Below are 17,373 nucleotides of genomic sequence, written 5' to 3' on the forward strand. Positions count from 1 at the left end.
GTTGTAAGTAAATATGGGCAGGACGTCTATAATCTCTGGCACTCTGCTGCACGATTGTGTCTAATTACGCTAATTTCATACTTTATATACTTTCTTAATTCTTTGGTGGTTTGTGTTATACGTCGTTTTGGGAATTGGCCTCGTGATTATTGACCTCGAACGTCCTTATTGGGTGACGTCCGCTATACGAATGTCTGTTTCGACGAATACGTTTACATACAGCAATGATACAAGCGAAAGGACTGTGCGATAACAATGAAAAAAGCTATTGTTCATTTGTCAGACAATGTCTCACTGTTTCTCCTTTCAAAAAAAGAAACAATAGTTCTCTTGGGAAAATGTTTGCCTTCCTTTCAGAATGAACAGATTCACACAACGTGTAAAAAGCTGCATTCAGTCTTCTTTATCTTACCTACCCATTTAACCTTGGTCTTATTCTCTTCGGAAGAACAATTGTGTTATAGATACCAAATATTTTACAGATTACTGTAAAAATTGTTGTACGAAGATTATTGTGAGAATTCGTTGTACGAAGACATTTGCTTTGTCTTACTCAAGAGAGCATCGACGGTTATTTCAAGTGTCATTTTAAAAACAATATCCCAGGAAAGTTATTTGATCCGAAAATTTAACACTCCTGTTTTTAACACAGACAGCTGCATCTGCGTCGTTCGGTTGCTACGTAAACTCGTGAGCGATGGAGACGCAGTGTGATTTTCCCCCGAGACAATACATCTTTCTTTTCATTCAAGCTTCCATTAACAATGGAGCCTTGAATTATCTGAGAAAATTTTTCGTCTGCTTCTATAGCGATAGTTTGGATTGGCTCAAGAGTAGAATAGGCCTAGTGTGTATTATTTGTTCATCTGCTCGGCCTCAACCAGATTTGAGCTATATATGTACCCCCTTCTCGTACGTGTAATACTGTTAAGTGTATACATGTCAGACAAACCACTCAGCTTATTACAGGGTAAAAAGTTTAAAATTATTCTGAATCAGTGCTGACATGACCGCTGTCCGGCAGCCATGTGAATGCTGACAAAATGATAAGCGAATATCACCGGTAATAGCGCATTTTCGAATGATCGTTCTTCAAATCAAGCAAACCGTCACCAACACATATAAACAAAGCATTGAAAACTTTATTATACTGTTGTTTCAGTGACAAACTGTGAGCAAAATGTACTCGATCTGAAACCAAATCTAACACATTCATACCTGGTATATGCGTCACCATCCCTAAACAGTGCTGTGACAATTAATGTATCGTGCAGTCGAGCAAGTCGTTTATTCACAGCCGCGGTGTATCCATATTTATCAATGTTCCTAGAATTTGATTTGCTTGCTTGATACCGTGTACGATATGTGTTCATTTCACCACGAATTAACCAGCGGGCCGATATGAAAACACTGCTCTTATAGTCCCCAGTCATAGATCGTTTGCTCTCGATAAATATTCATGCACGTTTTTTTTTTAATTCTCCTTGCGCAGACGGAAGATCAACTGTCCAGTCAGTGATTGGGTTGTGTAGACTCATTTTATGGTGTGTTTTAGGACTCCAATATCGATTAAACGCAAACGAATGTCAGACTGTCTTCTGACTAACAATATTATGAAAATGGCGTTGAGCATCAAACATTCGAAACAAAAAGAAACATCGGTTGTTATTGTTGATGATGCATGTCTTGTTGAAGTTATATCGACATCGTTATAAAAATGTTGATCAATATTGCTTCGATCCAATATGCGGTTAACAATCAATTCGATCAAAAATCTTAAATCTGTAGGAATGCTCTTTGCAAATGCCAACTGTAAAGGATACATCTTGTCCTTTTCGAGAACTGTATAACAACTTTTTCCACATATAGGTATATCAAATTTATCAAAGAAAAAATGTATATAAACATGTTAGTAAGATAAAAATAGATAGTAATAAAAATGTAATGCTAAGAAGATCTCAGCAGCCATGGACCTTCGAAAAGATGTGTATGAAAAATAGTAGAAACTTATGCATATTTATTTGTTTATTTATGTAATTTGAGAAGCCACAGACCATAAATAAGGCGTTTATAAAAAATTGATATTTACTTATTTACCTCTTTACTTATTTATTTATTATTTATTTATGTGATAGGTGTTTTACGCCGTACTCAGTAATATTCCACTTTTCACTGTTTATCCATCAGAACGTGTTCAAAATATATGACCTCCTATGACCTTCGATGAACATATCGCGTTTTTATGATAGTACTGTCGAAAAAAGTGTTATCAATATAAACTGTTCAGGAACGTGTATGTCAATTGGGCAGATTTGGTGGTGGCAGCGTAATGGGCAGGCATCAGTTTGACAGGCAAGACCGATGTGGTTCCTATTGGGGGAAACTTGAACGCTGCTGGCTACGTTGCTCAAGTTCTCAGACCGCATGTTTTGCCGTACGCAACCTCCGTTGAAGATGGATTTGTCTTCATGGACGACAATGCGGGTTCACATCGTGCAAGGATTGTGAATGACTTCTTCCAAACTGAAGGCATTGACCGGAACTAGTGGCCCGCGTATTCTCCGGATCTCAACACCATCGAACATCTTTGGGATCAGTTAAAACGATCAGTCTATCCTCGAGTTGGGATGGAGTCCACTCTTGACGATGTGAGATGCCTTCTTCGGATATTGATAATTACTAGCCATCAAGTGAAAATGATTGAATTCTGTGATAAAATAAAGTATTGCCATTGAAAAATCTGGTTGACTCCTTTTATGAAATTTTCAAAATCGACCGATTTTCAGTTTGGGCATGCCTCTTAATCCTTGACATACCACGTCCGCCTGCTTACTGGGAAAGTGTGTGCAAAATTTCATTGCGATGTGGTGCATATCACGGAAGATATCAAACAACGTTTTGGGGGGGGGGTCTTACGTCGTAATCATTCATTCATTCATTCAGACAGGCAGATTAATCAGGGAATATCAGTTAACTGAGAAAATACAAGAAAGATAAACCCTTTCCGTTTACTTGATTCTTTATCTGAGGTTACCAAGTACAACAGACATTAGTTCCTTACCGGCTTAAAAATAAAAAAGAGTCATCGGAATGATCGATATTTTCGTTGCCGGACGTCGAAAGACACACATACATGTCCCAAAATTAAGTAAGTACAACAAGAAGAACGTTCGCACCCGGTGTGTATTTGACCTTTGACCGCTGGTATGCTCAGGGAAATTTTGTCGGGAATTACTCTTTATGTTGTTTTATCCGCTGTTTGTATTTAGAGACCGAGACCTAGAGGTTACCAAAGTCAGCGCTCGCAAGCAAAGAAGTCGTACATGTTTGCTCAATGCCATGCACAGTTATGTAACACTAATATTTGTTGCATTTCCGGTGTCAATATTGATCCGAACAGAGATTTTTGATACGGGTTAAAAGGAATTCAGTTAACTGATTGTGTTGACTCTTTCTTCTTTACACTTTATTGTTTCTGCACCTGTATGTTATTCACCGTGTAAATTAGCACATCGGATAGCTTTTGTGTGATAGGTTTGCATTATAAAGATATTTGTTTTGTAATTTTAAATGTCACTGGTTCATGGAGCCAGAACCAGTATACAAACTGATGGCTTTGCCCTCTACATTTAATTTCTCGATTTATGACAAAAAGCAATCAGTGAAAGAATATGAAAGAATCTAGGGGCCTCTGTGGCTCAGTCGGTTAGCGTGCTAGCGCAGGTAATGACCCAGGAGCCTCTCACCAATGCGGTCGCTGTGAGTTCAAGTCCAGCTCATGCTGGCTTCCTCTCCGGCCGTAAGTGGGAAGGCCTGCCAGCAACCTGCGGATGGTCGTGGGTTTCCCCTGGGCTCTGCCCGGTTTCCACCCACCATAATGCTGGCCGCCGTCGTATAAGTGAAATATTCTTGAGTACGGCGTAAAACACCAATCAAATAAATAAATAAAAAAATTAAAGGATCTAAACATTCGAAATTTTACCCGGTTGTTAGCCAATGATGCTCTCTCTGGAAACAAATGCCAAATCACAAACCTGTTAGCTGACTGCGTCTCCGAAACATCCTCCATTTCAAGATTGTAGTGGTTCTTACACGGCTCCATTTTCTGTTTGGAATGTGACTGGCCAAGAGCCCGTGAGTTGCGTAACGACAGAAACACCATCAGTGTTCTCAACGCTTCCAAGAGAATCGTGGCGAAAAGAACAGCCGCACACATGCCTATTAACCCTGTGGGGTAAAAAAAAAATTGATTGATTGATTGGGTGATTTATCGATATGTTTTGTTAAACCCTGTACTCACACCTGGGTAGCAATATCGTGTATATGGGCGCATTGAGGAAAATGTGCAGTATAAGTAGCAAACCATCGCACCTCTCCAGGCATCCCTGACGAACCTCCTAACGTCACGCCATTGCAGTATAGATGGTTCAAGTTGGAACGAGCCACACCATATAGATAGATCAAAAGTTATTTATTTATTTGATTGGTGTTTCACGCCATATTCAAGAATATTTCACTTATGCGACGTCGGCCAGCATTACGGTAGGGGGAAACAGGGCAAAGCCTGGGAGAAACCCACGACCATCCGTAGGTTGCTGGAAAACCTTCCCACGGACGGCCGGAGAGGAAGCCGGCAAGAGCTAGACTTGAAGTCACAGCCACCACATTGGTGAGAGGTTCTTGGGTCATTGCGCCGTGTCGGCGTGGTAACCACCTCAGCCACCGTAACTATTTCGATTGATGGTTTATTGATTGATTCGGTTATTATTTGAATACATGATTGATTCAGCTATTGATTTACATTAATTCATTCCTTAATTGCTATAATCATGCAAATTATGAATAAGTGTGCCCCGATTCTTAATAATAGTTCCAAACCATCTATGTAAGTTTGAAATGTTGCTAACGGACAATTTTTAAACAAAAATTAAATACATCTGAAAATGACATCATCGAACTGAGATTTTCTTAAAACCATAACCTTGTCAACCTCGATCGAGGGCCGACGAAAAAAACAAGGATAGATTCTTTATGAAGAAGCCGCAAACGTCCGAATCTGTCACGGTATAAGATAACCAGCAGTGCCCTGTTATAATACGGAAATGTTAACGGTTTTATTCACCGGCTTACTGCGAGGCCGTCCCTTAAAAATAACTAGACCCCAAAAAACTGGATCAAAACAAAACACCGGGTGTCTGCTGCCTTAATGGCGCGCTGTCCGCTGTACAAGAAGGAACGTCATTCTTTGGCAAAATCGTGTTCAGACAAAATGGCAAGCTAGGAAAGAATAAAATCGGATCGAAAATGGACAAGGTTAAACCGCACTCTGCTTTTTTTTTTTTTAAATTATTTTAAATTTTTTAAATTTGTCATAACGTCAGAATTCCACGCATTTGTTGGTGATCATTTAATCTACATGTGTAAAATATGTTGTGAACGGTTAGGTTAACACTCCAAACGCAAAAAATTTACAAATCATAAAACACACAAAAAATTACCAATACATTTCCACTTACGTTTTCATCGCAAGATGTTACACCACAAACTTAAAACTGCATGTAGCGAAATCTTGAGCAGACTTTTTTCTTTATGCATACATTAACAACGCAGCTGAAAACCTGTGAAATTTTACTCGCAAACAACATGCCCAAAATAAAAAATTAAAATCCAGCATGACAGTCTTTAGCGATTTTTATCGCAACTGGAGAACTTGTTACCCATGTGTTTTGTACAAACAAAGTTCGACTACTTAATATTTTATGAGCTCAGCCTTTTCACGAGTTTTTATTCCCGGTCACGGAAGTTTGACAGGGAAACGGAAAGGAAAAATCGCGTTGTATTCTTCTTTTACGAAGTAAACAATTACGTTCCGGTATGTTTAAATTTAGTTATTTATTTGAATGGAAACTTTAAGCAGCTAAAGTTGTACGAATTGGCATAATGCGATTTGGATAATGATTTTTATCCATTTGCCGCTGTAAGTCTCGCGCGTGCTGGCCTCCTCTCCCATCACACGTCGGAAGATCTGCCAGCAACCTGTGGATGGCCGCGGGTTTCCCCCCGGCTCTGTTCGGTTTTCTCCCACTATATTGCTGGTTGCCGTCGTATAAGTGACATATTCTCGGCGTAAAACACCGATCAAATATATAAATAAATAAATTATTCAGTCGCCTTGAGAATTCACTGCGTTTTCCGCCTTCCGTGAAAAGCGTTGACTGCTTCTCAATCTAATTAAACTGATCTTAATTTCTTACTTTCATGAACGATTAGTTTTGTTTGTTTTATGTTGAACGCCAAGATTAGGAAACATTAAACGCGCATAACGACGGTGAAGTTTTTCGGAAACCATACACAGTATTACGGATACCACCGCACTTTGACGGGTACCGGTACCCGACAAATCTCCTGACGCAAGGCTGCGGCTGCTTCAGCTAGCCAGAGTGGGATTCGAGCACTAGACCTCATTCTCAACGGCCGAGCGAGACTGGGGCTCTGGATCGTAAAGGACAAGCCAGTTATCAACTATATTTGCAAAATATTTACTTAAACATATCTAATCGATGTAGAGCTTGGTAGGTGTATCTTAACTGAGTGAAAATTTCAAAGCAAACAAAATAAAAAACTTTTATACGAAAAAGTGGAAAATATGAAGGCCATATAAGAGGATTATACGATACCCTCTAAAGAGACCCACACTAATAGCGAGGTTAAACCCGTTAAATATCACTTTGACGACAAGATCTCGCTACGTGCTTACCAGAAAAACGCGAGATTTACATTATATTTACACAAAATGTCGTATAACCCTGGGATGGCTTAATCCGAGATAATCCGATTTATTTTGTTATCCCATATAAATTTGTCAGTTAAACGGAATTATACGTAATTAAAATAACTTGTTGTTCCCTATGAGCATAAAGAGAGATATATATAGCCATAGTTATCTATTATTTATATTTCTTATTTGTTTAGCGGGGGCCTCTATGACCGAGAGAGTTAGCACGCCAGCGCGGCATAGTGACCCAGGAGACTCCCTTCAATGCGGCCGCTGTGAGTTCAAGTGCAGCTCATGCTGGGAAGGTCTTTCAGTAACCTGCAGATAGTCGTGGGTTTCCCTCGGTCTCTGCCCGGTTTCCTCCCATCATAATGCTGGCCGCCGTCGTATAAGTGAAATATTCTAGAGTACAGGGAAATCAAAGGAAATCCAGAGGAAATGAGACAGTCTAGAGGAAATGAAACATTGATCAGAGAAAATGAGACAATATTCAGATAAAATGAGACAATGTTCCGAGAAAATCAGGAAATGATCACAGAAAATCAGAAAATGATCAGAGAAAATCTGAAAATAATCAGAGAAAATGGCGAAACACTCGGAGATAATGACAGTGTAACAGGAACGATAAGAGGAGACGAGACAATGTTTAGATGAGACTGTGCCAAGAGGAAATGAGACAATGTTTAGACGCGACATTGCCAAGAAGAAACGAGACAATCTTCAGATGAGACGATGCCAATACGAAATAGGACATGCCACGAAGTGGTGAGGACGGAAAATTTCACAATGTGCAGTGTAAAATTCGTTAAGGAACGCTTGTCTTACACAAGTAAGATGCGCGTATCAGAACGCCACGCGTGGGAAAGTTCGTCAGTATCATGCCAAAGGTCGCTGTTTTACCGGTTTCGTCCTTCCGCAAAACTGACCGCTTTTTTATAAGTGCAAAAGTCCTGAGCGTGGCGTTTGACAACAATCAAACAAATAAGTATTTTCAGAGGAAAATAAACACCCGACTACCAGGAAACTTAAAAGTAACCAGAGTCGGCTGAAGTGAAATGTTAACGCAGGATGGAGGAGGAAAGGAAAAAATTTTTTTTTTTACAATTGCATTCACGGAAACATACGGTACGTGTACATCCAATGTGTCCGATGCTAAGATTTGTAAGCAGCCGTATTATTGACTCATCCAATTGGCACATTCCGGTGAACTCCAGCTTAAATATACTGTTGTTTGTAGGTTAACGGCAGATCCCGTTACATTTCCTCGCGGAGGAGAGCTCTAAGTGTACGTGACCTTTCTGGCTGACCTTCGACACAGAGACGTGACCTTTGTTTGTTCATGTTACACTGTAAAAGATGTGCTAACACTATTAACACCGACATTAAAACATCATATCATATAATACATACGTTATGCCAGAATAAATCCAAATGACGTGAAACGATATTGACAAGATGCAAAATATCCTACTACTGCGCATTCATGTTTTGCCCAATGATTTCACTGCGCATGTGGTAAATTGGGTATATTTGTATGTTTGTAGGATGAGGGCCTTGGCAAAATCCAAACTGATACAACAGTTATACTTATGACATTTCTAACCACATTTCTAAAACTCGATACATATAGAATTGGATATTGTGATGGAAATCAATATTACATCGATAGAATCGCATGGTATTGAGAGACTCACCCGACACGTCTATTGAATGTATATGGCACCAACGGAATTTCACGTTACGCCAACTAAATCGTTTATAGAATAAGTAAAATCAGATTATTGCTTATACAGTCTCGATGAAATCTTATTTCATTTCGAACATACCACAAACAAAATCGGTTGACTGATTTACGACCTTACGGCGTAATTAAGACGAATTAATGAATTCTTGGGGTTTAACGTCGTACTTAACAATCTGTCAGTCATACATGTATGACGACGAAGAGTCACTAAGCGTTTGTACATATACTGCGTCTTCTTGTGGCAGGGCGAGTCCATACCGCCAGTGCTGCCCCCACTGAAGAATCATGTCAAAGACACGAGACATGACACCCCAACCCATCATACACTGACACCGTGCCAACCAGACCTGTTTCCTTGCTCTAACCTCTCAATGCAGAGCGTCAAGCAAGGCAGCAACACGTACCATTTTCTTGTACACCAAAGTCTTTGGAGACAGTTAAGATGTATTGTCTCCGTAGAATCAACTTTTCAGTGACATTAAGAATTGACATGTGATTTTAGAATTCAACATCATATCTAGAAACATAAAGTCAGACATGCTGTTTCGCTATCAGGCGTTAATCTTTCCACAAACGACTGGGTTTAGCATTTAGCATGCATATCAAATACTATGACAAGGATTCTTACTTGGAGTTATATTATACATTCGATGAAATCTCCAAGTGGCCGGAAGTCAGTACACTCCCATCCTGTGAGTGTTGAGGCTGCGTTGAAATTCATACTGCGAGCGTTCTGAGATAAGAACAGCACTCAGTTGGGTACATATACAATATAGTTCGTCCAGGAAATGCTATCGTATAGAGGATAGATCTTGACCTATGAGGTCGTGGGTTCGAATCCAGCTCTAGCTGGTTTGGAAACAGCTTTGAGTGACGGTAGTGCCATGGTTTAATTCGTCTCTTCCACAGGTTACTAGGCGCCACAGTTATCCAAGTTATTACATTAGGAGAGTAAGACCACTCCATTATCTGACCGGAAGTGTCCACTATTATAACTTAACATGCTTCAACTTACCCGACGTTTGACCCTCCGTGTTCCATCCCTTAAACAAGAAGTTTGTCAGGTCTTTGCCAGTCACAAAATACATCTGCAAAGAAGAAAGCAAAATTAAAACATTGGCTAAAAACTCCACCAATTATCCCTGTCCAATTTTGCACAAATTTTGAAAACTGCATCGGGTTAAATGACATATTCATCGGAGTAACAGCCCACAAATCGCCATCGCAAAGATATAGGAATAAACAACAGGCTGTCTATTTTAATGCGTCTTAAAACCATGCATATTATGGTCACTTGAAGGCTGGAATAGGGCTATAGTTGTGAACCCGATCAATAGATTTTTAAGTCCATCAACCAGTCAATCTACCAAGGATACCAAAACAGAAAGCGTGTAATATAGGCCTACCTCAACGCCGATGGCTTAAAAGACACAAACATGAAGTCGAATCCGCACAGGCCTATATTTACCCTGTAGCACGCTTAAATGTTAGACTATAGCCTTGCAAAAACAGCGTATGTGTCTACTAAACTACTGTTACACTTTAAAAGAGTGTTTAACATATAAAGTACTAATCTGTTGTCTATTTTCATATCCATATTTATACATAATCTTACTTTCTGGTTTAAAAAACTCCGTACTTTGCGCAAGTCGTCACCAACATTTTGACGGTGATTATCCTAGCTAAAGCTTGAATTTGTGGCGTGGGAATTAACGCACATGCGCAGCTTGTGAGGCTTATCGTCCGAGATGGAGGTATTCGATCGCGGTTAGACACCTGGTAAGCGTTTACATAATTGGTGATAATATATGTAAATCTGTATTTGACTTTACTTGTGTGCATTTTTTTACACAGCAGGACAAATAACCCACTAAAATATCCTTCAGAGGATATGCGACATACATAACATGTCTATAGACTGACAGGTAAGGATCGCTCTGTGTTATAATATATACGTGGCTCAGTTTGTTAGCGCGATAGCGCGGCGTAATGACCCGGGAAGCTCTCACCAATGCGGTCGCTGTGAGTTCAAGTCCAGCTCATGCTGGCGTTCTCTCCGGCCGTACGTGGGAAGGTCTGGCAGCAACCTGCGGATGGTCGTGGGTTTCCCCCGGGCTCTGCCCGGTTTCCTCCCACCATAATGCTGGCCGCCGTTGTATAAGTGAATATATTCTTGAGTACGGCGTAAAACACCAATCAAATAAATAAATAAATATAATATATACATATAAGAAACAGAAAAGGATTTGCATGCTTTAGTCCATGACAGTATCTTTGCACACAATTAAACCAATCCAATATGTCTATATTTGATTTTTTGTAAGGATTATTTTGAACCTTGAATTGTCGTTTTACGTTTGGAGATATTGTAGAATGTAAATTTGAGATATGTGATAATTTGAACTATGTGATAATTTGAAAAATGTGATAATTTGAGATATGCGATAATTTCAGATATGTTATAATCTGAGATTTCTGAAAGCGGGAGGCGCTTAAATACATTATTTCTACGTAGCAACTTACGGGTAATATGCAAATACCAAGTGCCTTTGAAGCGGAGAAAGATGCATGTCTGTCCTGTATAAGAAGAAGTCGTTGTCTTTACTTTGGAGGTACACATCACTGAGCACTGAATCATGATCTCATCAGTACCGTACAACTGGATTATACACAGCTTATACACAAAATGAGGCACACGCGGTCAACAACGGTGCAAAGGCCAGGCGGCAGAGATACAATGAGTGGAGATGCGCGAGAATGACGCGAGATACTACGAGATTTTTCTGGACATACCACAGAAAGCTTACATCTAATATACCTTCACCCCAAAAAATATTAAACCTTTAAAAACTTCTTCAAAAGTTCACGAAAGATTTTAACAAATCAGAGAGTGTATGTTAAGATATGGCCTTCAGTGGTGATTATGATGTAGTCTGTTTCGGAATTTAAGAATGTCAGTTTCCACAAAGCAACCAAAACAACCAATGCTGATCTGCGCATGCCTGCCACGTTTTATGTGTAGCCTGCAGCAGTCTGGGCATTGTGTGTACGTTTGGTTTACAAAACAGTGTGTTTTGACTAAGTATTTCGACTGGTTTATTCTGTCATCAGAGTTGAGTTTGTATATTTCTATTGTATATTGTTCTCGTACCCTAATGTTCTCGCAAAGTATGTAGTCTAAGCTTTACAACCTATGTACAATATTCTCCTAACAATTACTGAATAAACGAGTCTAAATATTCAGTCAAAATAAACAAAAATTTCTTCGAAGTTTTGAAGTATTTACATTATAATGTGCTAAGTTGATAACTCTATTTACTGAATGTGACAGCGTCGCGCACACTGACTGATTCTGATTAGCTGATGACTGCTTGACTGATTGACTGAAGTAGACTCAGTTAATGCTTATCAATAGCATTCGTCATGTTTAATATTCACGCAGACGTGCCTCGACAAACGTAAACCATTGTGGTGGCGTTGTTGTGGTAACTAAAAATAAAATTCTAAATAAAATCGCAAACAACCATGTTAAGATTGCTAGCACGAGCACGAGCATGGTCAACCGATGTGACGAAGTCATTGATCCGTCTTAAATCACGAGACAACAAACTTTCCCTCAAATATTCTCAACACACAAACAAATATAACCACAAATGGTCGTGGTCAATTTTTGCGATGGAATTGTTGATCCATCTTTAAATCAGGTGACAAACAAACTTTCCCTCAAATATTCTCAAAATACAGAAAATATACCGCATATGCTTGTGGTCAGCCGATCCAATGCAATTATTGATCAATCTTAAGATCAAGAAACAAACAAATTTCCCTCAAATATTCTCAAAACACAGAAAATATACCACAAATGCTTGTGCTCAGTCGATGAATTGAAATTACTGGTTGTCTTACGAACAGGAGACAACAAACTTCCCTCAAAGACTCTGAAAGCACAGATAAATTTAGTGCAAATGGCGGCCACTCATGTTTATCGGAGGAATAAAAACCGCCCAGAGCCCGGAGTAAACCATTGCCGTTCGCTAAATACATCTTACAAATCTCCTTTAAATGGTGTCAAAGAATGTTGGTCACCGGCTTCGACAAAGCCAGCAATTTGGTGAAGTGAGTTTTGTATGTCGGGAGATTTGCCAGCAATTTGGTGAAGTGAGCTTTGTATGTCGGGAGGTTTGTCAGCAACTTGCTGGTGTGCACACTGTATGTCGGGAGGTTTGTCAGCAACTTGGTGAAGTGAGCTTTGTATGTCGGGAGGTTTGTCAGCAACTTGGTGGTGTGCACATTGTATGTCTGGAGGTTTGTCAGCAACTTGGTGGTGTGCACAATGTATGTCTGGAGGTTTGTCAGCAACTTGGTGGTGTGCACATTGTATGTCGGGAGGTTTGTCAGCAAATTTGGTGAAATGCGATTTGACGTTTGGGACAGTGTCCTATTTTATACCTTGGGCTTTGTCAGCTGACTCTTCTACTCACGAACCTCACCGCGGTCTTTGGCTCAATGTCTAATATGATGTCGAGAACAACTATAAACAACCTTGGGCAAATAAATAGATTCCATGATGAACAAATTATAAACTAAAATAACCATTTCTGTAAGATGGCAACTCTATATATATGCCGATTATACTTTTCCTTAAAACCGTAGAGTACCATTATGTATTATGTATACTTAATATAACATTCAGAATCAAGGGAAAGATATTTCACTTCGAGTTGACATTTCTCGAGAATACGATTGTATAAATGCGAATGAAAACGGATCAAAAACAGTTAGGCTGTTTACGGCACGTCATAATTATTGTCAAAAAAAAAAACAACAAAAAACACAAATATGGTTCAGGCATTTTTCTTCACCTGCGCGTAAAATTTACATTCATATTTGTCAGTTTCCATACATTTGACTGATTAAATCGCGACTCAAATTTATCACGCTTTATCTTTTCCTTTATCAGTGTAATATTATTGATAATCTTTTGATCTAATTAAAGATGTTGAATATTCATTACTTCGGCTCATACAAAATATTTCCATGCCTTTTAATACATAACTCGTTTTACGGTTACATATATGCTAGCTTGACGGATCGGGGTACCTTTGTATAGCTCGTTTTGGCTTTGCGTTTACACGTACTACCGGTGTCCGAAAATTCACATTCCAGTCATAAGTTAAACGGGGATGAAGACAACTCCTCACGGGCGAACTCTGTGGGACGAGTTTAAACTGGCCGATTCCGGTCATTTGACAAAAGACTGCTTAACATATATTCGCCAGTGAACTTTCGCGTCAAATAAACAATATGGCTCATACTGTCCAGAATGTTTGCGAAGAAAATATAGTAACAAACAAAAAACGGTTCGCCACGCTCCCGGCATTCTACACTAGGAGACAGTGGAGGTCCTTCCGTACGTTCAGAGATCCGGACATTTTTACTCACGAGATCTCAGCTCTGTTAGAAAAGACTCTGAAATAAATAACCGCCACTTAGTTAAGAACAATCGATCGTCTCACTATCATAAAGCCCGGCAAAAGTTACTTCTCTTAACATAACATGGCTTCGATTTGAACAACAGAGATACACATAGTATCCCCTCCAGAGGGGAGGAGGTGAAATCTGCGTCAAGAATGAAGGTCTGTTACACACGGATTCACCTCGTCCTCAGGAGTTCCCGTGGGCCGGAAGTAGCTAGCATCAAAGGGCACAACCCGGTCGCTGCTCCACAGATGAGCGTTGAGCTGAAGTTTGTTCTTTAGAATTCATTTGTCTAACTGACGGCCACACAGAGAGCGGTCTCGAAGGTCGACGTGACATGACTTTACGTGTAGTTCGATTTTGCACTCTATTTCTCTCTGGTTTACTTTCTCTCTCATACTTCCGTGGTTCAACTTCTATACACGAAAGATTTGTGCGAAAAAAATTGCAAGATAGACTTAATAGCGCTTAAAAAAGACATTGTCATTGAAGGACCAAAAAGCCATCGAGCGTAAAAACGGATTAGGTAGCATGCTATTTTTCGACTTAAATGTGGCTAAATCAAATCAAGTAAATTTATGATATCCACTATCATGAATAGCTATCCATGGATATCCAGATATGAAGGTAAAAGTAACAAGTCCACATAGTACGTGTAACTATTATATATAGTATATCGGTTGCCAAAGTAGTTGCGTTGTGTACTCGTTGCCAAATATAGTATAGTTACATCATAATTACGTTTACTTTGTGCAACAGGTCCTACCTAAGTAGATCAAGTTATAAATAAGCCTTTCATTGCAAACATATCTGCATTGAAGACGACGTTGTAACGTCACATGGCGAGACAGATTAGCACATAAAACCTCAGATTCAAGGGAACGCATATCAATATACCGGCTACAGACCTTTGTGCACACCAAGGTGCATAGGGTGCGTTCATAGACGTATAGACCTTTAACAAAGTAAACAAGAAAGTCTAAAACTATTTGCTTCTACATGTATCACAGATGATGGAGCTTTGTGCTCAGAAACCTAAATCAGATTTAAGGCTATTAAAGATTTTATAATGAAAACAGTTTTAACACGGAAGCTCAGCAGGTTTAACCTGACAGGTATATTGTATTGAGAGATTTGTTTGGTGTGGATTTTGCGCATAAGATGGATGGTAAGGTGCATGTCAATACGTCTAAGATAATCGTGGATTTCAATGTGATGAGTTACTCTGTGTATGAACACAGAGTCATTTTTCCATTGGACGAAAGCATCGGACATCTGCATGATGAATAGCAGGTTCTGTCGAACTTCCTTATCGAGATTTGATTTACTTCATAGCATAGCTTTACGCCATACTCAAGGACGTTTCGCTCATATGACGGCCGTTAGAATAATGAAAGTGAGAACCATATAGAAACACCCAAACTGAAATCCACAGCCGAATCAGCTCATTTGTGTCAAATGTCAAGACTAATGTAGAGTACCACACAATGGTTCACAATGAATTACGGAAAGCTGACTTGCTCATCACCTTTGTCAAACAATAATGTAACATTTAACAAAAAGAAAAACTACTTAGATGCCTTCAAGTCCTTTCCCTGGAAATAATGGTTACAAAATGATCTGCCACGAACTGACTAACTGACTGACTTAATATTAAATGTACGAAACATTTTTTATAACTGATTGAAAGTGACTACATAACCGGCATGGACTGACCGACTGACCGACTTAAATGTACGGTTGTTTCGTGTTTCTTGGTTCATTCTCAAAACCCGCTAAAACGTAATCTATCTTTACATCGTGCTACTCGACTTGCCAGTGTTTTGAAGGTGAGGTGTGATCACAGGCTGGACTAAATTTAATTAATTTCTGCGGCCAACCTGTCGAAATATCGTAAAACAGTAAAAAAAAAAAACTTACCAAATTTTTAGAGCAATACTTGCATCAATAAAAAATGTTACATCTGAAATATGCATTTGAGATATACCTATATCTATACAGTTCCCACAGCCCTGACATGTTCGTCAGTCGTCTGTAACGCTTAAGACCTATAAGATAGAAGCCTGCTGTACTATATTATAAGGGATAATAGACTACGTGTATAAATAAAAGCCAAGTGACAACAAAGCAAACCAATAAACCACAGGTCAGTCGATGTGTGCCGAAAATCGAAATAGTGGTGGGGAGCATTATTTTTTGTAGTCCTTACTACTCCAAAAATAGATCGGTGTCTCGTTGAGCGTGTAGCATGTACAGTTGTACTATTCACCGTAAGCAAGGGCAGTGTGCTTAGTTACGTGATCGATGGATGACTGTGATTAATGGAGGACTGACTGACTGATCGACTGAGCAAGTGATGCAGTGAATGGCCGATCCGTAAACTTTTTTGGCGACATATTGAATAGACATTGTCCTTCACTGAATAGTAACATCTGACGGATTGACTGACTGACTAACTAACTGGTTATAATGGCCAGTCAGACATTTTGTCTGACTGACGGTACAACTGACGGATTAACTGACATACTAAGTAGTTAAAACCAGCCGTCAGTTATATTGCCTAACTTACAGTGACAACTGACGGACTGACCAACTTACTAAGTGGTTAAAATGGTAAATCAGCCATTGCCTGCAACTGGACTGGAGCAACTGACGGATTGACTGGACTAATTAACTGCTCAAAACGGCCCATTATTCATTGTGTTTGGCTAACAGTAACAACTGACGGACTGACTGACTGCCTGACATAACTGGCTAAAACGACTCATCACTATTGTGCCCTGACTAGCCTGTGCCCACTGACAGATTAGGTGACTGATTACTAACTAACGGATTAAAACGGCCAGCCTCGACGGACAGATCATTGACTGGCTGACTAAGAACAATTGCAACTGCCTGACAAACCGACTAACTGACAAACCAACTGACTGATGACACCACTGAAGGCGGCGCTGGAATAAGTTACCGGTCAACAATGTCTAACTGCATGACAGACTATCCCACTGTGAAACTGACTGTCCAACTAACAAACCACACTAATTAAACGCCTAACTGGCTGGCTCCGTCATCATATGACTGACAATTATTAAGTAAAATTGTTTAAGTAAAGATTATTAGGAAAACCCCCAAGCATACATACATACATACTAACTGGCTATACATATAGTCAGTGGCTAGCTCCCAAAGTATCAAACTGACTTGCTGACTACAACAATAAGCGATAAACTGACTAACTGACCAGTTGACTTCAGTAACTGCTCTGACAGACAAACTGACCAGGGAGACCAAGCAACTAGGCTGAATATATCACTAACAGACGTAGAGCATTGAAAGTAAAACCAGAGCTGCGACGACAGTGTGACAGCTTGCAAATGGT

General features: G+C 39.6%; 1 protein-coding gene across 2 annotated transcripts in view; it reads right to left on the reverse strand.

Moving 5' to 3' along the window:
- Positions 1-17,373, reverse strand: part of LOC135480510 (uncharacterized) — a 60,187-nt gene that overhangs the window by 5,913 nt on the left and 36,901 nt on the right. For both annotated transcript variants that reach the window (XM_064760356.1, XM_064760357.1), the window contains exons 2-3: positions 9,535-9,607; positions 4,035-4,227 (exon numbers count right to left, since the gene is read on the reverse strand). In XM_064760356.1, the coding sequence (XP_064616426.1) occupies positions 4,035-4,227; positions 9,535-9,607 (266 nt within the window). The remainder of the gene's footprint in view (positions 1-4,034; positions 4,228-9,534; positions 9,608-17,373) is intronic.

Source organism: Liolophura sinensis, chromosome 13 (genome assembly GCF_032854445.1).
Source record: "Liolophura sinensis isolate JHLJ2023 chromosome 13, CUHK_Ljap_v2, whole genome shotgun sequence".
NCBI lineage: Eukaryota > Metazoa > Mollusca > Polyplacophora > Chitonida > Chitonidae > Liolophura > Liolophura sinensis.